The sequence below is a fragment of the Pezoporus occidentalis genome, unplaced genomic scaffold, assembly GCF_034315485.1.
Source record: "Pezoporus occidentalis ecotype Australia unplaced genomic scaffold, CSIRO_AGI_Poc_V1 ctg129, whole genome shotgun sequence".
Classification (NCBI taxonomy): Eukaryota; Metazoa; Chordata; class Aves; order Psittaciformes; family Psittacidae; genus Pezoporus; species Pezoporus occidentalis.
In genome coordinates, this window is record NW_026913092.1 from 4,992,095 (window position 1) to 5,019,901 (window position 27,807).

The following is a 27,807-nucleotide window of genomic DNA, read 5'->3' on the forward strand; positions in this document are numbered from 1 at the left end:
TTAAATCACTAGGAACTCAGCAACTGCTATTAGATATTTCACATACAAACACTTTAGCAATAAAGAAAAAGCTTTCTCTATTCAGCAACTATTGAAGTTTTGCATCTATTTCTATGGACATGAACAAACAAGTATCAAATGATACTACATTCTTTTGGAGTACAAGCATACGTAGGAGGACAACACTATTTTTGCACTGTCCTAATAAAGAGGGAAAAAAAGGCAAAACTAAACAAAACTATCTTAAATGGCAAGCCTTTTTGTTTATCTAAAAGAGCTTTATTTGCACCAGGTTTTATTTACACCACCAGTTGAATTTAGAAACATGCATGCTATATGGATCTCAATCTGTCTCATAAGCATGTACATGGCAGGCATATCAATGGAAAAAGATCTAGAAAAACATCTGTAGCTTTTAGGCAACAAGGGAAATCAAGAGTTGCATGGAATTAACAGTGTGCTCTCAATGTTCACCCTCATTCATCCTCCAAAAACTACTGCAAGTAATAACATCTCCCAGGCACATTAGCCCACACTGTGCACCAGAAAATCACGAGTTGGTAACAACATACAAATCTCTTCAGATGAGCAATAGTCTCATCAACGACAGCTGCATAAATATATCTTCCATGTACACAAAAAACTTGTGTGCACTGTAAGAGCAAACATATTTGCTGATTCAAGGCTAGCAAGCTATCAATAAACCCAGTATACAATTTCCCTGCTTTTCTGCATGCACATACTTCCCTCAAGCAGACCTTTATAGAGAAGGCCTTGTAACAACCCAAGAAACCTGCAAGCCTTGAACTTATTAGATATGAAGCAAAAACTCACAGTAGAAGAGTGTACAGTGATTCTGTGAGATCCCTCAGGAGAATAGAGCAATTCTAACTGAAATTTGCTAGATGCCTCCAGCTGTGGTAGCATGGAGAGAGAATATGATACTCCAGGGGAAGCCTTGGTTATCTTTTCTGGGTAAGGTAAAAATGCAATAAAAATGGTAATGTGATACTTTTGATTAAGTCAGATTTATATAAAAAAAAAAAAAAGTAAATAAATGCAGTCCATCTAATTAAATGTGACATTAATTGAAGTATCTTGAATAAGGAGCACAGGTTTTTGTTACAACCATTCCTATAAAAAGAGCAAAGTTTTAAAAATATTTCACAAAAAAGTTCTCTCTCTAGATAAAAATACACTGTGTTCATGGGTAAATTTTCTTACCGCCATACATTTTCAGGACCAAAACCTCTTAAAACTATGAGGATAAAGTTGTATCAGCTTAATTTTCTTTTCTTACTTTGTCAGTAAAGACTCATTTTGATATTTATTATGAATACTACAAAAATTTCCAGGGATCTCTGAGAATAACAGATATTCCTATACATTAATATTTCTTCTATGAACTACATTATACCAAGTTTTCACAGGACAACACTTCCAGACCCACAGTATTTTATGACCAACTGTATTTTTGTCCTCAACATGAGATGATGTTTATTGCCTAAATGGAGCTTTAGAGGAAAAAACTGGTTCAAATCTTTTTTTAATTGAGTCTTATGAGGCAATTTTCATAATGAACTATCTATTACAGAACCTCAGTACTCTCCAGCAGATTAATCAAGGGAATGTTTATTATTTCTAAAACAGTAGGATAATGAAAGCAAAGCAGCTATTTAGTCAGTCACCTGCTCACTGATGAGAGTCTATGTAGAAATATTATTTGCATTAGTTAATATTCCACCTTTGTATATGTCTGCTTTTACATGAGCCAATTCTGCATTTTACTGAATGGAAAAAAAATGCTACACACTTAGATTATAACCAAAATATGTAGTAATTTTCTTAATCCAGTAAAATTTTTGTACAGATTATATTTTCCTCTTCAGTATTAAGAAGATAAAATGAAGAATAAATATCCAGATTCCTGAAACATCTGAAAAAAATATGACTTAATTAAGTGTTCCTAAACTATGATTAACTATACAAATATGATTTAAAGTTATGTTTTTCTTTCTTTTCCATGTATATTTCTCAAGGACCATACAAAAAAAAAAAAAAAAAAAAAAAAAAAAAATCGATAACTACTTAGCAGTTCCTTTTTTTGTCATTTCGAAGAACAGAAAATTCTAGCAATAAAAAAAAAAAATAAAATCAGCGGGAGATCATAAGGGTAAAACAGTCAGCTCAATAAAGCAACTCCATGGGAAGAACTAGTCCTATGTGGATTCTCATTAGGAACCTTGAAGCAAAAGTGAAAATTTCAATCTCATTATCAGAAGTTTTTGGATAACTGCAGTTACTCTGTGACCCAAATATTAAAAAGAACTTGGGAAAAGACATCACATTTCTTAGCCATATGGTCTGAAAAGGGGAGAAAACTTTTTGGCCTCCTCTGGACTGCCTTTAGTGCAGACATATCTATCATCTTAACTACCTGAGCTAATTTTTATTTCCAAGTTAAAGATTTATACTACATTGCAGCGCTTCTACAAACCAGCCTATTCAACTTCCTAATTAATAAATGCTCAAGATGCAATAAAACACCTTGTGAAAAAGTAAATGTACATCCCAAAGGACAGAACTCAACAGCCAGTCTATCTTCAGATTTTGCGGAAAGGCCTTGTTCCTCTAGTTAGCTCCTTCTGCAGCTATAGCTAAAAGCAGCTTCATTAATGTCCCTTGTTAGAATAGAAAAGCAGTTGTAATGATAGCGAACAACGATCCACAAGATCTAAATGCTACTGATCTCCATGGAATATCAGAGGCTCAGTATCCCATCATTTTGCCTCTGCCAACACAGCAGTTGCTTGAGAAAAGAATAAAGGAAGGTGGGCAAACATAAAGCAGTCTTTACATTGACATAATTTGTCAGCTTCTGGAAATTAGTGGCTTAAGGATTTATTTATTATTGTTGAACACCTCTCTGTCATCATTTTAAATTCTTCCCTGTTTCATTCTTTATATACAGAAATAAGCCTGTCATTAACAGTTTATTAATTTGTTTTAATTAGAAATTGCTTGTCGCACTTTCTTCCTCTTTTAAGGTTATTAAAATGCAGTATTAGCTGAAATCTACTGCCTGAAACATAGGACCATAAAAAGTAGCTGAGATTTAAGTCTTAAGACTCTAAGAAAGAAAAATGATGCATCACAGACCACAAGTACAAATAGCTCCACCCTCAAACAGCTGCTTCTTGATGACTGATGGATTGGCAACTGGCAAAGGTTTTCTTCAGTAACAAAAGCTGCATTCTGACATAATTTTGGGAGGAAAAAGAGCATCAAAGGCAAAAAATTTGAAAATCTAGTGGAGCCACCTTCTTCCATGACAGAATTTTTCAAAATATGAAAAGGCCTCTCACATTTAAAGAGTTTTGTGCTTGCTTGGTAGCTTTTCATTTGTGCTTTAATGTTGCTTAGTTAAAGAAAATGCTGAAGCCGAGAAACTGGACTAATTATTGTACTTCAAATGCTAAACATCAAGTTAGGACTATATAAAAATGGACAAAAAATTCAAGGGCTGGTAAATTAGTTCTATCACAAAAAGAAAGTTATTTGACTTTTATAAAACCATCAGGTCTGTGATATTAATTCCATAAGCAAATCTCCATGGTTTTAGTCACTTGTATATTATTAAAATCTGGTCTTTAGTATTGCTGGTACTACTCCTCAGAAAACAGGTTGTAACTGCTTACAAGTAATGGCTCTTAATTTTATGAAAATAGATTTATAACTTAATGCACAAAATAAATGGCATTAGCCGCATCTAAGACATTTCATGATATTTAGAGAATGCTGACAGTTCCGTTTTATTAGCATAGCAGTGTAGTGGATTGATATTAGAATAGAATATATTATAAACAAATATCAATCCACCTAGCTGGAAAAAAAAAAGGTGATTTAAATTTGAAATAATCATAGTAACTATAAGCCAAAGTTCTGACAGATAGAAGAGAGAAAAACTTTATTAAAAGATATCAGGAAGGAGCAGATCACTGAACCACTTCTTGTGGCAATAACACTTTGCTTTTCTGAACATGTAATTATTACTTAAATAATGTAACAAAGCAAACTATTCAATAGATGCAAAAATTATGCAAAAGGGCTTTCCCCACTGCAAATCAATGATGAAAACAGACATCCTATGCCAAAGAACAGCTAACAGGCCACAAAAAATGGAAAATAGAAAATGCTTGGAATCAGTGGCCATGTTACCTAGGTAACTAATTTAAACCAACAATTGCAAATGACCATTGAAAATTATGGCAAAACTATAAACAAACAGAAGGTAATAAAAATAATATATTAAATTTCAGAAACAGAAAACTATACATCTAATCTTCATTAGTTATTTCCAGATTGGTCAGGCTTAAACATTGAACTTAAAAGGTAAACATACAGGAAACAACAGTGTGTGTGAGCAAAAGATGGTTCCTAAGTTTATATAGGCTTTGCTTATACAAGTGCAGTAGCAAAGTTTTCAATAAGCTGGAAGTCAATGTGAGGATAGAACAGTCAGCAAGTCTGGATAAAAGATCAAGTAGTCATTTTGGTGTCTAAATAAAGCTTAAAAGTCTATATTTTAATATCTTTCTAATGAATACACATATGAATATCCTTTTTAAGAGACTTCATCTATGCCATGCATATCCAGTTTCTCTTTAGATATACCCCAGGTGAGACTCTTATCTGGTCCAACTAATTTTCAGCCACTCTGATGGAAATAAAAAGCATACATTTCCTTTTCTTTTATTTCCAGAACAGGTTTATGGGGTGCCTACAAGTATAACCTAGGTGAGTCTAAAAATAGACATTGCTAAACAGATCACTTGCCTGTTGCAATTCATGTTTCCATAGATCTCATGCCAGTGAAAACACTATCACAAAATAAAGTCACAGAATGGCTTGGGTTGGAAGGGACCATAAAGTTCATTCAGTTCCAACACACCTGCCAAGGGCAGGGACACCTCCCACTAGACCAGGTTGCTCAAAGCTCCATCCAACCTGGCCTTGAACACTTCCAGTGATGGGGCAGCCACAGCTTCTCTGGGCAACCTGTGCCAGTGTCTCACCACCCTCATAGTGAAGAATTTCTTAAAAATAACTCATTTAAATTGACCCTCTTTCAGTTTAAAACTGTTAAGCTTTGTCCTATCGCTACATTCTGTGATAAAGAGTCCATTTTTTCTGTGGGCCCCTTTAATTACTGCAAGGCAGCTATAAAGTCTCCATAGAGCTTTCTTTTCTTCAGGCCGAACAACCTCAACTCTTACTCTGTCTTCAAAGGAGAGGTGTTCAAGCCCCCTGATTATCTTTGTAGCCTGCTCTGGACTCACTTGATCAGGTCCATATCCTTCTTGTGCTGGGGGCCCTTGAGCTGGACACAGTACTCCAGGTAGGGTCTTTAAAGATCAGAGTAGAGGAGGAAAATCCCCTTCCTCGACCTGCTAGTCATACTTCTTCTGATGCAGCACAGCATGCAGTTGACTTTCTGGGCTGTGAGCCCACACTGCCAGTTCATGTTTAGTTTTTCATCCATCAGTACCCACAATTCTTTCTCAACAGGGTAGGAGAATTCTTCGAATCCATGTTTGTGATTGCCCTGACCCAGGTGCAGGACCTTGCACTCAGCCTTGTTGAACTTCATGAAGTTTGCACTGGCTCACCTCTCAAGCCTGTTTAGGTCCCTCTGGATGGCATCCCTTCCTTCTAGAGGATCCACCACACCACTCAGCCTGGTGTCACTGCCAACTTGCTGAGGGTGCACTCAATCCCACTGTCCATGTCCCCAACAGAGACAATACTAGACCCTATATGGACCCCTGAGCGACACCATTCATCACTGGTGTCCACCTGGTCACTGAGCAACTGACTACAACTCTGAATGTGACCATCCAGCCAGCTCTTTATCCCTTGACTGGTCCACCTGTGAAATCAATGTCTCTCTATTTTAGAGACAAGGAGGTTGTGTGGGACAATATTGGATGGTTTGCACAATATTATCAATTGAGCTGAATTCCAGACAAATGTGCTTTATCTAATGCCCTTATTTATCAAGCTTAGAGATCAAAGTAAATATTTGTTGCATTCACTTTTATAAGAATGCTTAGGAAGATTCAGTCCTCCAAGTTTTTTTTTCAGGATACCCTAGGAAGATATGTATGAGAAGATAATTGCTACTCTAACAAATAAGAGTGATTTTTTTTTTTCCTCTTCTATTTCTGAATTTAAGAACACCACAATATTAAATTTCTATCTCAGGCAAACCAAGGTATTTGCATTTAGTTTATAGATTGGTGGATAGACAGATGCAGAGTTCTATCTGTGTATTTGCAGTCTCATATAAATTTTATTCAAGTAACAGAATTAAGAAAGAAATCCGTTTCCTTAGTTTTATCAAGAAGTTGCCATATTTACCAAACTAATAGCTCCTTATTAAAATGCAAGAAACTGCAGACATAAAAGTGTTAATCATCTTCACAGATGACTACAATGAAAATACAACTAAAGCATTAAGTGACAGCCAGGAAATTAGCTTTCTAAGGGCATACAACAATCTGTAGACTTCCTCAAGGAAAAATTCTTCCATATACTGGAAATTAAAAAATTTCTCTGTTGCTGCATTTCTTTCTTCTCTATTGGCTGCTGACAGCATCTTCTTTCTCTCCTTCATTTCAGACTCAAGTCTTGGGGTTGCCATCTAGCCCTCTTTCTTACTCATGTGGCTGTGTTATTGCCCAGTTTCACTGCTTCCTACTCCACAACAATGCTGAATTCCTCCCTCCATTTCAACAAAACAGCCACATTCATTTTTAGTTTATTAACACTTTCTGACTTTACTCACAAGATTTTCTATAGGCTGTTTGAAAATATCCTCCCTTTTAGTTCATCCCAAATATAAATGTCGGTATTGTTGGCCCCAGTTTTAAATCAGTAGCAAATTGAGTTCCTCTATGCTCTATACCCAATCACTGCATCTTCTCTCCCAATCTATCCTTGTCACATACATTCCTTCCATATCACTGTTATCCACCATCTCATCTTGCAGTATTTTTCAGGGGGCTTTCAGTCAGATCTTCTTCAAATCAAAGCATTTCAAACTTAAAAATATCAAACACAAAGAAAAAATACATAGAAAGACACCATTAACACCCCAGGGTTGAGCTGTCAATCATGATTAGAAAGTGGAAACAAAGAATTTCTTGCCTAAAGTACTCCATCTTAAGCCTACGCCTTAATCCTTAAAAGAATTTAAAAGCCCTGAACTGTGTTAGAAGTAGAATTTAAAACTTGCAGCTGAAGTCTTCCAGACTGTTAAACTTATTACTGTAGAAGCTTAGATTTTTTTAAGGGATTGAAAGTGCCATCTATTCCAGACCTAACATGTGTCTCAGCCTGTGCTGTCACAACCATCCTTGTATTAATTACTGCAAAGCTTCCTTGAAAGTTCAGAAGCAGTGATTGCCTTATAATCAAGAACTTTGCCAATACTGTTGGACTATTTTAGCTTGCTAAATTTAAGAGACAAGACTATCAGAAAAATCCTAAATTAGCAACAGAATTCATGTATTTTGCTGTGTTTATTGCTGAATAAAGCTTGTGAAATTTCTACAATAGTCTTTGAAAAGCATATATGAATTACAATAAATCTATGTAAAAAGTACCCTCTACCTTCTCTTTTTCTTTCATTTGACTTTCCCCAGTATTTTGTTGTAGAACATGCCTTAGCTGGAATTAAAATACAGACCTCAAAGATCCAAGATCTCTTCCTTTCTTTGATGTTAATAGATTATATAGATTTAAATTCCTATTCCGTACGGAGATGAACTTTCCCATCTATAAAAACACCAATACCTCAAAAAATGTGCTGAACTAATAACATTGTAGCATTTTAGATGCTGTAGTCTTAAAACACACAAATTTAATTAAACAGAATATCCTGGAGTTCTGCTTCCACCTTTAATGTGGTTAACTACTTTCGCGTATCTGACATCCAGCCTCTGATACAAAATATGACTTCATTCTGACTGTTTTACCTAGATTATCTTTTTATGCTTCCTGTCAGTCACAAGTATGCAAAACTGTGGATTTTCTTGATTTAGCCTGCCATAGTAAAGCCATCATTATATCATTATTATTACTATTGGTGGTATCAGTAGTGATTTGTGTTATACCTTAGTTACTAAACTGTTCTTATCTCAACCCATGTGAGTTGCATTCTTTTCAATTCTCCTCTCTGTCCCTCCGGGAGTAGGGGGACAGCAAGAAGGGGGGGAAGTGAGTGAACGAGTTGCCTGACTGGGTTTAAACCACGACACTAACATATGTAAAAGGCATTGTATATAGAAAATTTGGAGCTCTAGGCTAATGAAAAAAGAGATGTAAAGCACATTATTAAACATATAAAAATGATTCTAAATGGATCCTAGATTGAACAAGAAGCTAATATTAACAACATCATATCATTCCCAAAATGGGACGTCAGAAGCTGACAACTTACAGTGTTACTCTCACCAGCAGTCTAAAGCTACAGACTTCTGTGTGCATCAAACCTTCATGTATCTTCATTAGTGTCACCAGACAGTCATGGGTTTTTTTACCACTCCTTTTCAAGTTTAAGTGCATGATGTTTTTCTTAAATATATTTTGTCTAAATTGCCCTGGAATGTTAATAATAAATTCCACTGAGGTTTTTGTTGTGTGATTGATGATGCTATAATCTGAACTGAATTAATCATAATGTTCAACTAGTTGTGTATATATGATTCTACAAAGCAAGGAATTCTGGAAATTGCTTATAATTAAGTGTATTTATATGAAGTAGTATTTTCATTTCCATCATACAGGAGCACATCATGAAACAAAACTGCTTTGCTAAAACCTCACCTTAATTTCATGTACAATATTACTATCACAAAAGTGAAGGAAAAAAAAGAGTATATAAGAACTGCTAGTACAAAATCATTTACCTTTATGTCTATAGCCAGACTGATAGCCTGCATAGCATCCACAAGTATCAAAGAGTTGTGCAGAAACTGTTCAGGAGTTCTTGGCTTAGTATACATCCTTACAAAGTGAGTAGCAATCTAGAGAAGACAGAAATCAAACTCTTGATTTTCCACTAGGAAAATTACTGTATTTGTATTTTCAGTCTTTCAACAACCCACAAAATCTAAATTTTGAACTAAAATTGATACTGAAATAACCACTAGACTTGCTAAAATTTGGTGTTGTTTCTTTTTCTTTTTAAAAACCACATATGCAAACAGTTCCAAAGGAAAATAAGGCCTGAATAAACCCACTTACATTTATAAATTGTATAAAAATTGCACAATATTAAGAAAAGTCCTTACCAAATATGGACAATAAGCTGCCAGCTGTGCTGCTAATACCAGACTATCTAGAAGATCTCGGTCAAAATTTACTATCCATCTCATTGGTGGTACTTCACCTGATTTAAAAACAGAGCAAGGTGAATTAGACTCTTCTCCCATGGGACGCTTAATTTTATTCTAGGTAGATATTATGACAATTTGAAATGACTGAGTAGAGGAAAGAATAGAAAAAAGAAACATCCATTCACATGTAGAACTTCCCAGGCATAATTCTCTTCCAGAGCCATTGCTGAAAACATGAAATATCTCACCTAGAATATTAACTATTAATCATACACTCTGATGCAGCATGGAAGAGTTATCACAAGGGAAGAGAAAGCAGGTAAACTAAACCTCACAGATTAGGAACCTAAACATGTAAATTATTTTTATAGGTATAACATTTGTAGGGCTACTGAAACTCACAAAAATATGCATGAATCCTTTAAAGTTGCAATGTTTAAGCACATAAGACGGAAAAGGTTCTTGATTTACTTTAAGGTCATATTAATTTATTTGTCACAAATGCAATACAAATGAAAGCTCACAGCTCAGTTCCTGCAGCATAGATCACTACTTCTACAATTGTGTTCCAAAAGCCTATGCCTCAGAAGGTTAGATTATTTTTTTATATTTCTACTGTTTTTATTTAAAATAAAACTTATTAAGAAAGTAAATAGAGATTATTTCTTAGTATTTCTTATTTAAAGCATTCTATATCTTAAATATTTAACATGGCATTTAGACAACAGACCTGTGTTCTTAAGCATCATATTAAACTATAGGAAGAATACAGTAATGTGAAAAATCTCAGCCTTAGATAATCTCTAAAAAAAGTTCTTGACATACCAACAACTCAATGTTTTAAATCACTGTCTATACCAATTTACCAGTACTTTGTTCTCCAGATAATATGCACTCTGTGAAGCATGAACACGCAGAAGCTGATCTTTTTTTAAGGACAGCAATCTTCTCACAAATATTCAAATGCTGAGTCATGTCTTCTCTCATGTTATTTGTCGTTTTCTTCCAATTACTATTGAAAACATACTTATTGCTCAATTTCCTTTGTTTTTATTACTGTCTCAGGTCCAAGCTCCCAAATTTAGGGAACCCTTTGGACTTCAGCCACTGACAAGGTTTTTCAGATAGACTGGGATCATGCTTGCTCATATAGGACAAATTATATAGGGTTTATTTCACTATACATCCAGAGAGTGCATTGTTAACCAAGTCTGAAGCTTCCTAAATTAAAAAAAAAAAAAAAAAAGAAACCAAACAAGCCTATATGTTACAGAATCTGAGATGATCAAAAATGTCCTACAAATTATAAATACATAGTCTTAATGTAATAATAAAAAGAAATGTTCTTTTCTTCCAAAATTGCTACCATTAAAAGATAAAAAATGTTTGTAACACTGAACTGTTATCATAGCAATATAACAGTCTTCAGAACAGTCCACTATCTTCATTAGCAAAAGAAGAATTTGGAAATACCACTAGTTGACACAGAAATAATTCAAAAGAATGGAGGCATAAAGTGTTTCAACAGGTTACACATTTCAGATCCTTATTATAAGTCTGTCCTTTTTAACAGCTTCATTCTACAAGACCCAACATATTTAAGTAGGAACACAAATCATGCATGTTTTAAAAGCCTCTACCTTTCTGGAAAGAATACAGTAACCGAAATGAAAGTTCAAGAATGAGAAAGGGGTAAATTCTTTATGCATTTGGATACTGAAGAATGGTAAAACTTGCTCTTTACAAATTAGATGACACTATGCCTTAGATGTAACACTTCAATCAGTGTTATTAAGGATTTTCAACTTAAAACTATTTTGGGGTATGTTATATAGCCTACGAAAAACAACTATCAAAACCACACTGACTAAGAAAGTAGGCTGCTGTATACTGAAAGTTATTAAATTTCTTAAGGTAACCTTATACACTCCTAAGTACTTCCAGACATCAGCCAGGCTGATGTACCCAAGCAAGTTATTGTCCAAAAGCCAGGACACAAATCCAAAATACACTGCAACTGGAAAACAGCTAACAGTGAAAATGAAATCCTTTAAACTGTTTGGCTCCTTTTCTGAAAAGCAGTTCTGAAAAGAAATTATACAGTCTTATACTACATAGACAGCCAAATGTGTTCTTTCTAGTAGAACACAGTTTAGCCCTCCCCAAAAAACAGTAAATCTAAACAGCTCTTCCCCCACACACACCATATTTACTTTCGCTGTGGAAAAAAATTACCATGAAAAAATCACCATTAATCCTTACAGAAAAATACCAATAGAAAAGGAAAAAAAATTGTAACACAGAAGTATGGTGTATTAATATTATGTGGATAAGAAGACTATCTAGAAAGATCAAAATTGTCTTATACAAAGTGTTAAACCTCTTAAAGAATCAAATTTGGTTTAATTTACTAAGTTTAAGAGTTATTTTATGTAAAAAACTAAGAACAGCAGGAAATCTCTAAAGAAAGTACTGTGGTTGGAACTAGATGATCTTAAGGTCCTTTCCAACCCCAACTATTCTATGATTCTATTTCTTGTGCAGCTGTTCTACTTTTTTCACGAGCAATAAAAAGTTAAATCTTGCTGTCAGTTGCAAAGTCAACTGATATATGTCTAAGGAGGCACAACAGCTATCTTCAGAGATAATAAATTCTCTGTTATATAGCCACTTTTTTTTTCAAATTCTGAATTACTGAGGAAAAAACATAGAAATAGGCTGAATTCTGTAAGACTTTCTAAATAAAGCTAATGCATTCACAAAAAATCTTGAATGACATTTAATGATCAAGAGTATGAAATACATAAATTAGACTATGTTACTATAAGTAACAATTGAATAGTTATATGACAATGGTCTACATAAGTAGGCATGCCACTGAGAATGGGAACCAGACATTTGTAAATAGCTCAGCAAAACACAAAAATTTGTCAGTAAAGGAAGTATTAAATTACAGCATTAAGCAGCAAGCTCAAAATATTTTACCTACTATATAGATTTTAAACTTACTGCTTCGGTTGGGTGTAACGCAAAAAGTTTGCACAGGTTCAAAATACAATTAAATGAATTCACAGAACAAAAATCTACCACAACCTTTAAGAAATACCACCCCCATCTCAAGTCGTCTTGAATCTCAAATCAGGAAGTCAAAGATTATGTATAAAGAAAGTATAGCCATATGTTTGCACTGTTACTCATCTTTAAACATCTATTGGAGGTTGAATACTGAGCTAGGCAGACCTTTAAACTGTCACAGTATGTCCTTTTTAATGTAAATTACTGCAGTAATAATGGTTTATAATATTGTATAACAACTTCCTATTCTGGGATCTGAAAATCTCTGGAGGTGGAACTAATCTATAGCTACAATAATGCCTATAGCTGTGTTTCAATAGCTTACATCTGGTACTGAATAACACAAACATTTACAAAAGAAATATGTTGCAATAAACTTTTCTGTAAGTGCTCACATTAGAAGTAGGACAAGGTTTAAAATTATGGTACTGGAGTATACAATACAGATCATGAGAAAGATGAGAAGAAATATGCCTTTGAATATTTTTTGAAAAAGGCTATTATGTTTTTTCTAAAATGTATTTAGGATAAACAGAATTATAATGTATCTATCTTCAGCGCATACAGCATGTGAGGCTACATTTATCTTAACATGGAAAACAAGAAGCCTTTTATTAGAGACTTGCAGGCAAATTACAGTTCCTACTTCAGGCAGGATGCTACACCACTTGCTCAACAAAACTGATAATTATTCTTTTAAGAACCGCTGAATGATCAGGGACAGATAAATTTAATACCACTGTCAATTCATAATTCTAAGCAGAAAAGTTCAAGAAGCACCACATGAGGCAGTGACAGAAAAACGGATACACTGGGAATATGTTTCATTTTATCCCATCTGTTGCAGAGGTATTTACCTTGAGGCATGAACATTTATCTTTCTGCTGCTCATAAAATTTTTCAACAGCCTTTCGCTATCTATGCAATTCTTTTTTATTTATGCCAAATCTTATCCTAAATAATAACTTAAATTGAAAAATTCCTTAGGTTTTATGCATCACATAAGAATGGTGTTACTTTTATCAGTCTCCATTTTGTTTCTTTTCAAGAGAAAGTTTGTATTTGTAAAGAGAACAAGTTTTAAAATCACTAAATTGTAGTAAAAGCTTCTCGGTTAACATCTCACCTTTGACACTTTTTTTATCATGGCATTTCACTGATAGATCGCTTTGATTTAAAATACAATAAATCACAACAATTCATTACAGCATACCCGGCTTCTGAATGAATACTGCAAACTCACATTATCTTATTTAGTTAAAAAAAAAAGTTAAATACTGCTCTCAATGAAATTCACTGTTTGATCCTTACAATGAATTACCAGAACCTTTTTCAATCAATGAGTTTGAAATATCTTTTCTCCTCACAAAATATCTGAAGTTGTATTACTAAATCCACAGCTATACCATACTCAATCTACACATTTGGCATGCACTGCAGAAGTAGCAGTAATTACACAATCAGAAAGCTTATTTATTCCAATTAGTATACAAACAATGCAAAGTGCCTGGTTTAGCTGAAATTAGAATAGCTGTCTAGGAATCTCAAAATGTATTGCAAGTAAGGAAACAAAATTTCTCCCTAAATATTCACCTGATTATTCTTATTTACGTAATAAGGACATTCTTTTTTTGAGGGTCAGCATATATGTATATACACATATACATTTTTACTTATAAGCATATCTGTCTACACACACACACACACACATACACACATATATGTATATGTGTCCTGGATTCAACTGTAACAGTTATTTTTCTCCTTCTTAGTAGCTGGTGCAGTGCTGTGTTTCAGCTTTAGTCTGAGAACAATGCTGATAACACACAGATGCTTTAGTTGTTGCTATGTAATGCTTACCCTGATCAGTGCCTTTTCAGTCTCTCACGCTCTACCAGTGAAGAGGGGTACAGGAAGCTGAGAGGAAGCAGACAGGACACCTGACCAAACTAGCCAAAAGGGTATTCCATACCACAGCACATCATGCCCAGTACATAAACTGGGCCCAGAAGGCCCAGGTCACTGCTCAGGTGGGGCTGGGGTTGGTCAGTGGGTGGTGAGCAAATGTATTGTGCATCACTTGTGTTTATTATTTTTTTTAAATTTCCTTCCCTCTTTAGTTTTATATTCTCTTCCTTTGTTATTTCCATTACCACTACTATTATTGGTGGTAGTAGTAGAAGTTTTGTATTATACCTTAGTTACTGGACTATTCTTATCTCAACCTCTGGGATTTACATTCTTTCAGTTCTCCTCCCCATGATTCTGGGAATGGAGGGAAAGACAGAATCAGGAGTGTGTGAGCAGCTGCATGGTTCTGAGTTACCGGCTGGGCTTAAACCACAATATTCATACACACAAATATGTACGCAATTATATGTAGCCCTAAGATTTTGGACTTTATTTTCTTCTTTTGAAAGATCTTTTTAGGCGGGTTTCAAATATGAACTCTTTGAATCTTTTTAATATAGGACTCCTCCTACTTTTACACGTTTTGAATTACGGCATTCCAAAACTCCAGCAACTTTTTTTTCCCTGACCCCTCTTTTATTCTTTTTTTCTTCATGCTATTGGTAGTTAGTTTTTCAGAGAGAAATGTCAAATAAAAGAAATACGAAGACATGGTAGAAGGGAAACTTAAAATTTATTACACTCAATTCATGCTTCCCCTCTTATCATTACTATTGCCCATATAATACTTTAATTGGGCACTGAATCTCATATTTCATGTATAATTAAGGTCTTAGCAAAATAGGCAAAATTGCATTTTACAATTTTACAGCATTTGGTCTCAAGTTTCAACACTGCTTTCCATTTTACGGTCATTAAGACATATTATAAGGGTGCTTCCCAAAACATATGTCAGGCTTTTGAAACGCTTACTATGTAGTAGTAGTAAGGGCAGAAGATGTGGAGGTAGTAAACTCCTTGCTAATGTTCTCTCTATGATATTGAGATATTAATTCTTGCAAGAGCACTGATGAATGACAGGTATCTTCAACTTCAGAAGGAAGTAATAAAGATGTATATTTAAAGCCTCTCTGCACTGCAGAAACTCCAGCTTGCTCATTGTCACATTTCACTTTAAGTAGCTTAAAGTAGCACAGGAAAGACTGAGAAATGTGGCCTGGATAGATCTTCATTTTTTTAGTAGGAATGGATCACCAAACAGATTAGCTTGAGCTGGAAGAAGCTTGTCCTGTTTTCAGCTGGTACAAGAGTTAACTTTCTTCCTAGTAGCTGGTACAGTGTTGTGTTTTGGCTGAAGTCCGAGAACAATGTTTGGTAACACATCGATGTTTTAATTGTTGCTATGTAGTCCTTGGTCTAAGTCAAGGACTTTTCAATTTCCCATGCTCTGCCAGTAAGGAGGGGCACAAGAACTTGGGGGGAGCACAGCCAGGACAGCTGACCTGAAAATAGCCAAAGACGTATTTCCATACCACAGAACATCATCCTCAGTGTAGAAACTGGGAGGAGTTGGTCAGAAGGGGCCATTTTCTGCTCTGGCACAGGCCAGGCATCTGGTGGTGAGCAATTGCATTGTGCATCACTGTTGTTTGCTGGGGGTGGGGGGTTATCTCTCTCTCCTTCCCCCAAGTTGTCCTGACCTTTCTAGGATTACTGAGCATGGCCTTGCAATAACATTGGCTAGCTCCCTCACATCTTTTGGTGTAAGCCATCTGGTCCCATGGACTTGTGTTTGTCTGATTTAAATGCTCCCTAATCTAATCCTCCTCTACCTAGGCTAAAGTCCTTCTTGCTCCAGATTCCCATTCATCTTGAGGGCCTAGGGTTGCTCAGTGATAGTCTCATCAATAAAGGCCAAGGTGAAGAACTCATTAAGACCCCAGCCTTTTCTGTCCTCTGTAATCAGATTCTCTATCCCACTCTTTCTTCTGCGGGAACGGCACAGTATCAGACATCAATTCATTCTGAGGCAGTAAAGGCAAAAAAGTAAGGAAAGGAAATGATAGAACAGAGGATTCAAAGACATACTGAGGCAAGTCATTGTGGAACAGAACAGGATAAGATCACCCAGTTAAGAACTTTCATTCTATTAAATGACTATGAATTCCATAATTTTTCAGAATTTTCCCATTTTTTTTGTCGTATCTTTAGCAATGCTCAATAATGTAGGGTTTTCAGATAAATGGAAATAGAAGCAAGAGGGTTTGCTTATGTGCATACACTGAGGTATTTCTGTGTGCCCCCTAGCAAACAGAATATACTATGCATGAACCAAAAAAGCTATATGCAAGTCAATATAGCGAGGCAGTATCTAATTCCCTACAGACAGAAAGCATATATAATCTCTGCTTTCTCATTCCAATCTTGTACTTCTCTGAAAGCAGAAAAACATAATTAACTGAAATTGTAAGGGAGAACTCTAATGCAGATAAACATTCCTTGGCAGTAACCACAAAATTCATCTTTACCTGTGACTCAGAGTCTCATCTGCAAACAGGTATGCACATATGGATACACTAACTTCCTGAGTTGTCTGTCCTATTAGCATGCCTTAATAGAATTAATTATTAGTACTGAGAACCCCAATATTGTAATTAACTTGTCCTTTTTGGGTGCTAAATTTGGGGACCATTTAAAAATAAGTAACTGGAAAAAAAATACTTAACAATTGCTGATAACCACATGAAACCCCATTTTTTTAAAAAAACTTACTGTAATACTTTAATATTATAACGTACTCTTGGCACCTAAAACTACACCTTCAATAACTGGCTGTTTAAAAAGCACCATCAGTAGATATTTCACCTGGACCAAGATATTTGGAGGATTTTGCACAGAAGTGTCCACTAGATCTGCTGAGTCCCCACAGGCCAGAACAAGGCTTGCTGTGCCTAATCATCTACATACTACTATAGCCTACGATAAAGAGAATGGACAGTAGAGCTGAGGAATATATCCATGTGGCATTTATGGTGAGCTACAAGACTGGCCACAAAATTTTATCTTTAAGGTAGCCACTCTCTCTGCAAATTGTTATCTCTATACACAGGACCTGGATAACACCAAGCAGAGCAGAGTACGTGCAATTGACTGCAAGACAGCTCCACTAAAGCAGGCACTAGACACAGTAAGTAAGAAAACAATACATTGCAAATACACCTACTTAGTGTAGAGCATGTTACTTTAGCTCAGGAAGCTCCCTGAGTTAATCATAAAATCAGACCCAAACTATGACTTGACAGCTAGAAATCTATTTCTATTGGATGCAGGGGGTATATGTTAGCAGCAGAATTATTCAACCCATTTAAGAATATCTAGTATAAATTGCTTCTGCACACTAAAATGAGAAAAACAAAGGGATATTCAAAGCATTTGCAAGGCAGAGAATATGACCGAATGAGACTTGTGGAAGATTATATGCAAATAGGTTATCCATAATTCAGACAGCTCTGAAATCACTCAAGACAAAAATGGCGTTAGACAATTTTTTTCATGTGTGGCTTATGAACCATTCTGGAGTCCTTGCCCGACCATCATCAGACTGCTTTTTCTTAGTGTCAACTATCCACCCAAAGTTAATGCTGAAAGAGACAACGAAGTTAGAGTCAAGAAGCAAAAGACAGAAATTATACAAAGATACAAAGATATAGAATTAATAATTACTAATGGTTGAAAAGTTCTATTAGATTTGAACACCAGAACTGCCTAGGTCAGTCTTAAACAGAACAGGTCATTTTGTCTATCTTAAACAATCATGAGGTGTGAAACTGACCATGCAAGCAGGGCAAGATTTATAATCTGGTACCTTGGTCTCCATTATTTTCCTAAATGGCATTAGAATAAAGGCAATACAAAAATTATTCTAAAAATTCTGAACAGCTAGCTCTCAAACACACCACTATAAGCATAAATACTAACAACTGCATGTGACTATAAACAGGAAACCAAAGAGAAAGTGATTACTGTTAGCACTTCCCTCCTGAGATAGTTAATGGAAAGAAGAAAGAAGGTTCAACATGCTTCACCCTTTATGCCTAGTTTGAAACTCTAAGGACACACAGAATACAGAAGGTGTTTCACAAACAGTGCTATTAAATAGACACTTATCTTGGAACACAGAAACACAAGGAAAGGAAATACATATATGCAGGCAATAACTTATCCCAAGAAAATACTTTCAGTGGCAATTCCTCTGATATGTCTATGAATAGCAATTCTAAAAGTCTACAAAAACAATATTAAATGGAATAGTATAATGAAATAATTATTTCACCTTTTTGACAGTCTTTCCACACAGCTTTTCGATTCTTCTCATAGTGTTTATTCAACCAGGTGAGGATGGTTCGTTCATATGGAGAATATATATTACTGGATAATGGTTCTGATTTTATTCTTGGCATGTTCTGCACATTTTCCAAGCTGAGCTGATCAGTGATATTACGTGCAAAAACATGTGGAAGAACAAACACCTGAAATTAGAAAAAGTGGTTTTAAGGTTTTAAACATGAACTATATAAAAAGAACAATTTAGAGTTAAGCAACACCCCCACCCCCCACCCCCCCCCTTCAAACTCAAAAGGTTCTCTAATTTAGAAAAGGTTAGCATGCATTATATACATTATATATATAACACAAAAGAGAACAGACTTGCTGAGGTCTTGGGAATCTGTAAAGGTCCCAGCCAACTAGAAGCTGGCAAATGTTGCCCTGGTTTTCAAGAAGGGGAAGAAGGAAGACACAGGCAATTACAGGCCTCTCAGTCTCACTTCAGTGCCTGGTAAAATTATGGAGAATGGTGTTCTGGGAGTTGCTGACAACCGTTTGAGAGCCAATGCAGTCATTGCTCATAACCAGCAGAAGTTCACAAAGGCAAACTCCCGCTTAACCAACTTAATTTTCTTTTATAAGAAGGTCACCCATCTAGTTGACCAAGGGAAGCCAGTAGATGTAGGTTTCTTGGATTTTAGCTAAGCTTATAATATTGTCTCTCACAGAATCCTTCCAGACAAAATGTCCAGCATACACCTAGACAAGTCCAAAATACGATGGCTGAATGATGGCTGACAAGTCAGGCTAAAGAGTTTTAGTAAATGGGGTTACATTCGGCTGGCAGCCAGTCACCAGTCATCCAGGGCTTAATTCTAGGGCCAGTGCTCTTTAGTGTTTGTATGAATGATCTGGACACAGAGATCGAACGTACATTAAGTTTGTTGGTGATACTATATTAGGAGTAGCTCTGGACTCTCTCAAAGGTAGAAAGGCCTTACAGAAAGATCTGGATGGACTAGAAAGCTGGACAATCATAAAATGTATTAAATTTAACAAGAGCAAGTGCCATATTCGCACCCAAGATGGAGTAATCCTGTACATACATTTAAAATGGGAGATGAGAGGCTGGAGAGCAGCCTCGCACTTAGTTGCATGGTTTAGTTTTATGTAGGAGCAGCAAGTTGGGCTATGGGTCCCTTCCAACTCAAGATATTCTATGATTCTAAATAATTTTTAGTTTCCGATATTTTTGCAAGTTTTGAGGAACTGAATGAAATCACTGGATTCGTCTGGATTCCAAGAATTACTGCGTATATTCTATCCAAAGCACTAATCCCTGTACTAGTCTCCAGTGCAATCTACAGACAATCTTGAAATGGTATCTTTCATGAGCCAGTTGCTTAATCAGGTCCAAACTACACTGACTGTTTCTCCTGAAAAAATAAACATTATAATGTCTACAACAAAATTTTTGATATTCAGTCTTGTATGAACATATATTAAAAAAACAAAACAACATCTGTATTTAAAATATATAAGAAATATAAAGAAGTTAAAAGTAAAAATTCTACACAATATTTTCCTTTTCCCCACTTCCCTCCCCCAGCAACTGAAATGGCTGCATAGAAAAATGTATTTGAAGGAAAAACACTGAACTTATTTTGGGGATGATGATGAAGTCAACAGCTTTGGTTTCATCCTCCATCATCAAAGAGGTCTCAGGCCTGATCACCTTAGCCAGTGACTAGACTACCAAGGACCATGGTCATAAATGCTAATTAGACTGGATCAGCTCCACAGTGCCATTATATTCACAGATAAATTAGGATGAGTTTAAGGACTAATTGTTTGGTTAAAAAAAAAAAAAGTTATCATTGACAATGTCAATTGACAATTAATCAATTAATGCAAATCCAGTAAAATATTATTTTAAAATACGGATTGGGCCCAGTTTCTCAGTCCCTAAAGAACTCTCAGTAACGACTAATTCCCCGACACATAGGTATATAAAGAAAATGCCATTTCATTTCATCTAATCAGAATGAAAACAGCTTGCACCCCTTTTATATTTTTTTCTCTTCATATTAATTTCCAATACCAGATTTTAACAGGTTTATTAGAGAAAGCCTCAGTTTCTTGAGGCAAAGCATTAAAACTTTAATCCCTCCACTTGCTGCAGAAGTACTCTTACTATATACTCTTACATATAGTATGATGCAGCTACAGCCATGTGGCTTCACAGTTTCCACATTTACATCTGCATTTCTTTTTTTTCTCTGAAGTTTTTCTAAAGACAATTTTTTTATATACTACTATAAAAAGAAGAATCCAATCCATCCTAATCTAGTTCATCAGGGACTGTAATTATAGAACAAGAGGGAATGGCTTTAAACTTAAACAGGGGAAGTTCAGGTAAGAACAGGTTGCCCAAATAAGTGGCAAATGCTCCATCCCTGGCAATGCTCAAGGCCAGGTTGGACAGAGTCTTGGGCAACAACATGGTCTAGTGTGAGGCCTTCCTTTCCATGGCAGAGGTTTTGGAACTAGATGAGCTTAAGGTCCTTTCCAAACCTAATTATTCTATGATCCTATGATGCCCACATGCTTACATTCCTACTGAGATCCTGTCAAGGAACCAGAGCATTGTTCACCAGAACAATGACATTTTGGAGCCCACTGTATTTATTAAAATAACTAAATAAATAAATTAATTAGCTATATGATTGGGAAATATTATTAATTATAACTATAAGAAGCATCCTTATTACTACATGCCCATTAAATTTAAAGATAGATAGTCTTTAATGAAAATCTGGCCTGACCCAGGGGCTAAATTACCACTTCTGCTATTAGTGTTTCTCTGTTTCCATTAGCCTAGTGTTTTCAGATTTGCAAAATACCATCAATATGTTAGTCCTTGCTTGAAAAGAGACCTAAAAGTATATCTTTGACTGATGAATTTGCCATTTTATTCCCCACAGGTTCTACCTTTTCTTCAGAATAAAATTAATTTTCCATTCTTCTGAGATGGATTTATGTGTACATTTTTTCCACTGGAACTTCTGCAGCAACAGAAGTTTTCATAACAAATATGTGGCCATAATGCACCAAGTACAGGTATGAAAGCAATATGAGATGACATTTCAGTGGATAAAGAATAATATTAAATATTTCTAATAACAGCACTTTATTTCTAAAATAAAATTGGATAACAAAACTTCTTTTAGATAAATAGATAATTTCATTTAACTTTTTTCTGAAATTTGCAGCATGCTATGTAAGGATTCTGCTTTATCTCATATTGCTTGAAATCAGACTATTGTAATCACAAAAAAGCTTGTCTCTACTTTCATTTTAATGAAACTGGTTTTAAGATATGAAAAATTCTCTTAACTTCAGAATATTTCAACAGTAACACAAATAAATATTTTTTTTATGCAAACCAATCTTGCTGCCTTGACAGTTCAGATCCTGTTTTTATTTATTGCTCCTATGTTTTCTTTACAAATTTAATAAAATAAATAAATAAATAAACCTTCTTCAGCAGCACTCATGGTCACCCTTAATAAAAAAATGGCTTTGAACAAAAGGGTATGTAAAAGTGAACAGGACTAGTTCCAAGTTCTCTTGTTTTCTTAAAAGTTCTGCTTATGCTGTATGATATTGAATTGAATACCATGTTAGCCAAATTTCATAAAGCTACAACAAAATAGTAAAGCAGAGATGTTTAATTCCTAAGACATTAGTAGGTGGGACAGAAAATATGAATGTGATGTTAAGAAGCTCCAAAAATTTACTATTAGAGGACAGAAATATGGAGGAACAATGAATGAGAAGCTGAAAAATGTTTCTCATGCATGAAACAGAACTAGAATGATGAAGAGCACATCTTCACAATAGGTGTAAGTTGATCTAAACCTGAAGTCTTTCTTGTCCCCAGCAACCATGTGTTCTGTCCCACTCTTGTGTCTACACCAACAGTCAGATAGATGCAAGAGTTTGGAAGCATCACCCTACTCCAGTAGTTCTAGCAAAAGGAAAGTGGCAGAAAAAACGGAGCCCGGAAAACTTGGTTTTCCCTACCATCTGAGATATGTTCTTTCTAAGACATGCAACCTGAACCTACATTATTGTAAATTCATGGTGATGCTTTGCTCTCAGACATTGTAAAGGCTACAGAGTTTATTTTAAAAGACTGCACTTCACATGCACACATGGAAGAAAAAAAATCCCCAAAACTGAAAAAAGGATTAAAAAGAGTTAAAACTTTTAAAGAGGCAACAGCAAAGCTGAACCAGGCCACCTGAAAACAAATATTTAATGATATCAACTTCTTAGAAAATTAGAAAAGACCACAGATTTAAATGAGCACTTAAGTGCTCAAATTTACTTTGGAAAATGTGATTTAGCCATCCAAAATTTTTATCTAACATAAGTAAAAATAAAATCAAATAAAATTTGAGAAGTACATACTGACCAAGTTCATTATATCTTAAAAGGAATATATATTATATAAAATGCTTTAAGAATTCTATTCTAATCTAAAACAATAAATATCATGGTTATATGTCTAGTCAACTAAGTATTTCCAGGGAAAAGCGTTTCTAAGAAGGATAACAAAAAAAAATGGTGGAGGATTTTTTTTTCTGTAATACACGTTCCAAAACATTTAATTCTAAAAAATACAACAGCAGCAGTCATTTTTCTCCTTCTTAGTAGCTGGTGCAGTGCTATGTTTTTGACTTTCAGCCTGGGAACAGTGCTGACAATACCGGTGGTTTTAGTTGTTGCTCAGTAATGTTTAGTCTGACCAAGGACTTTCTAAGTCTCATGCTCTGCCAGGGAGGAGGGGAAGCCAGGAAGAAGCAGAGACAGGACACCTGACCCAAAATAGCCAAAGAGGTATTCCATACCACAGCATGTCATGCCCAGTATATAAACTGGAGGCAGTTACCCGGAAGGGCTAGACCACTGCTTGGGTCGGTCTGGGTATTGGTCGGAAGGTGGTGAGCGGTTGTATTCTCTTCCCTTGAAGATTCCCTGGTTATTTCCCTTATCATTATTATTACTGGTGATAGAAGCAGTGGTTTGTGTTATACCTTAGTTACTGGACTGCTCTTATCTCAATCCGTGGGAGTTACATTCTTTTGATTCTCCTCCCCATCCCTCCAGGAGCTGGGGTAGGAAAGAGGGGGAGTGAGCGAACAGCTGCATAGTTCTGGGTTGCTGGCTGGGCTTAAACCATGACACTGTTCTAACAGAATTTCTTAATGAAAACATAACACACTGGTAACATTTCAGAATTAAGAAAATTAAAATATTCTCAATCAATTTTTTTCTTCTCTGTTAGAAAGAAATAAAAAAACAAAGCTTGAATATACCACAGATCTTTTTAAAAACAAAGGTTTTTCAGTTCTTCAGAATTTAACTGATAAATATATCTATAATTTACCTTGTATATTTGCAGCAGCACATCTGTCCAAGCTCGTTTGCTCATTGTCTCAAATACACTGTCCTTCAGAATTAATAGCTGCTTGTTGCTGTAGATCTCTGAGATTTTCTCATCTATTTTCAGCTCAGATATATGACCCTTCAGATAAAAGAATGGGACTTATTTTTTTATATTTATTCCAGCGGTTTGGATAGAAAATTCACAAGAGGACAATAATGAATCAATGGCATAAATGCCTGATAATGTCTACTATAGTGCAACAGCGATCAGCAGCATTAGAACCATTTACAGTTCACAGCTGTCCCAGGAACAAGCAGTGCAATACAGAATTGACAGGATTTGAAAGCAACAATCAGGACAGAGAAGCAATAAAAATGATATAGTTTAATAAACAGTAAAATCAGTAGAAAATAGTAAATCTAATTTTACTTTGAGAAAATATATCTGTTGGAAATAAAGTACAGGTATCAGCAGCATCAAAAGGAATGGAGGATGAAAAATGTAAGTGTTGGTGCCAGTTTAAATTTCAGTTCAATTTCATGCACATGCTTAGATGTGTGCAACCCAAAACAGTCACCACAGTAGGAATATTCATGGTCCTCAGTGGACTCTTCTTAATATTTGAAAGATTGACACTTAGCACATGGTCCTTGTTAAAAAAGAACAAAAAATGGAACAAAACTAACAAACACAAAAACAAAAAAAACAAAAAAAAAAAAAAAAAAAAAAAAAAAACCTACCTGAAGTACAGTTTGCTGTACTTTAATCCATTTCTTATAATCATCGGGTTCAAGCAGAAATTCTGGCATAACATGAGGAAGATATGCTCCGTGGCATCTGAAATCATAAAGCAGGAAAAGTTAATAGGTTAGCAAAATAATTCCTTTTAAGAGCTGTCCAAGTTTTTTAACTTACTCAGCCTATGTACAAGCTCTTCTGAGTTTCATTTAAGTGCACTTTGGACTAATGATCCAGTGCTACTAATTGCTTTGATAGTTTCTATTTATGAAATTCATGTGCCTACAACTAAACAAGTTTGGACAGACCAGCTTCTTTACAAGAACTGGTTCTCCATAGATTATTTATTACGGCACAAAACAACAAAAACAGGTAATACCTATTTCCATGTGAAAGTCAAAAGACCAGGGTTACATAACATTAGCAGAATTAAAATTTGACGATGTTTCATCTGTCTGCAGGTCTGATGTCAAAAGTCTCATGGGTGTGACCAAAGGGATTTCAAAACACTGTCAATTGTTAAACTGACTTGCCATCTGTTCTAAAGTGACTACAAAATTCAATAGGAAAAGTAATGAAAGGCAAATTCATTAGACTGAATACCAAGAAAAGCTAACTTCCACATGAAGACTATTCTTTATTTCAAATGACACAGTTTAAACAAATGTTGATGGAAAGGGGGGAAAATAATGAAGAACTCCTAAGTTTAATTTTCTCAGGGGAACAGAAAGTTTTCGTGACTTTCAGGTCAGAAAGATTACCCTGCTGTGGCTAGATTTACATTATTCTCTGTGATTTTAACATGGCTAATGTGAATAATAATCAGATGAACTTTTCTTGTTATGTAACCAGTCTCTCACTCAAATGAGCTGATCATATTTTTCTGGTACCGTACAGTCTAAATTCAATTTACTTTGAACATTAAAAATCATCACATTTTGAAACTAGGATCATGATAACTTGATTCTCTTCCCACAGAATTATATTTTGCTGGTAAGAGAAAATTTTTTTACTCCATATTTTAAACAGTGACATTATCTTTTCAGATTATTGAAATTTCATGTTTCATACAGTTACCCAGTAGGGCTTTTTGAGACACAAAGATTTTAATCAAGGTCCCAAAATAACATTAATAACCTGGTTCTAAAACCCACCATGTCTGAAATTCCCATTTTCCACTGCCCCATGAAATCCCTTTAAAACTTCAGATCTTCCAAAATTATAAAAGGAGGAAGCTATACAATGTTCATCTTTTCAGGTATCCTATCTTTCTTTCAGTGCTTTTACTTGGTAGATACATGAGAATATTATCTACAACAGAATAATCTACAATCTTCATCATCAGAAAAGATGGGTTCTATATAACTGAATGTTCTCAAAATTGGCTGCATTTTGCTATTGTGGAACACCATTTTAAAAATCTTCTCCTTATTAATGTAAATATTTAACACAATACAACGTGAGGATATTTAGATTAGCAATTAGGAAGACATTCTTTACTCTGAGGGGGGTAAGGCGCTGGCACAGGTTGCCCAGAGGAGTTTTGGCTGCTGCTTCCCTGGATGTGTTCAAGGTCAGGTTGGATGGAGCTCTGACCAGCCTGGTCTAGTAGATGTCCCTTCCCACGGCAAGGCGATTGGAACTAGAAGATCTTTAAGGTCCCTTCCAACCCAAACCATTCTGTGATTCTGTGAAAATTAATTTATGAGGAGTTCTAATGTAATGACATAGAATAACAGAATTCTAGTGTTCCTGTGAGATTCTTGTGTTACATATAGCCCTATCACAGGACACCTCAATTAGTGTAAACTGCAGAGGATAACCTTGGTGAAAAAAATGGTGAAATTTTTAGTAAGTTTGGTAAATAGGAACCCGTGTTAAAAAATTTATAAGATGCAAACTTTAGATCACAAAAGTATAAAGGAAACCCTAAACCTGTGATATATTGATCAGTTGGAATTATGTCTGAACTATGCTAATAAAAAAGCAGAAATATGCATGCATATTTTATCACACATCTACTTACTTAAGGAAAGCAAGCAACATAGAGTGCTGGCAGTGGAGCTGTAACATTTGTTCAGTTGGATCAAGGACCAATGCTTGGCTCAATGTAATGTCTGGTAACAATTGTCCACTCAAATGGAATAGCATGTCATAAACAGTCTTAGTATCTTTCTCACGGTTTTGTTTAAAAACCTTGTCTTGTGAAGATGTTGTCTGGACTTTGCACACATCACTAAGAGAGAAAAATGCACAAAACAAGCTAACACTATATCATGATGGTAAATACAATGAACCATGAAGTAAAAAAAGCACCAAGAAGGCTGGAAAGTATATCACTTTTTTTGTTTTACAGAACTTTTATAATAATGTAAGAATTTTACACTGCATGGAATAATTAATAAATATATGTGAAATATTTAATAAATATATGTTTGTCACTGCTTTCGGCAAAACATAACTTTGATTTCTATCATATTTATAAAATGTCTATGTGTTTCTGTCCTAAAAGACTAGCTTCCTCATTATTTAGTAGCAAGATAGATAAGATCAACTAAATGATGCCACTAAGACTGATACATTTCCAGGGTGTTTGCAAGAATGTTGATTATGAAATTTCCTTTCCCATCTGTTTCTTAATTTTTAAAGTAGAAGGGGAGATGGGGGGGGGGGAAGACACATTGTTAAGACACTTATCTATGCCACCAAAGATGGGAAAATTGCTAGAACTGTGTTCATTCTGGGAGAAAAATCAATTGCAGTTAAAAGGGTAACATATAGTTTGAACTGCATATTTAACATACTCTGCATTATAATATACCAGAGCATCAAAGTTCAAAATATATTTTAGAAAATGAAAAATAACACCCAAATAACATTTTCATATAAACAGCACAGAGA

The 27,807-nt window shown here is 35.1% G+C and overlaps 1 protein-coding gene across 1 annotated transcript in view; it reads right to left on the minus strand.

Annotated features, from left to right (window-relative positions):
- CFAP47 (cilia and flagella associated protein 47) overlaps positions 1-27,807 on the minus strand; it is a gene marked incomplete at its 5' end in the record, with an annotated part of 281,148 nt that overhangs the window by 183,460 nt on the left and 69,881 nt on the right. The window contains 6 exons of the mRNA XM_062608026.1: positions 8,973-9,089; positions 9,357-9,454; positions 18,721-18,916; positions 24,169-24,306; positions 24,909-25,005; positions 26,933-27,142. Of these exons, the coding sequence (XP_062464010.1) occupies positions 8,973-9,089; positions 9,357-9,454; positions 18,721-18,916; positions 24,169-24,306; positions 24,909-25,005; positions 26,933-27,142 (856 nt within the window). The remainder of the gene's footprint in view (positions 1-8,972; positions 9,090-9,356; positions 9,455-18,720; positions 18,917-24,168; positions 24,307-24,908; positions 25,006-26,932; positions 27,143-27,807) is intronic.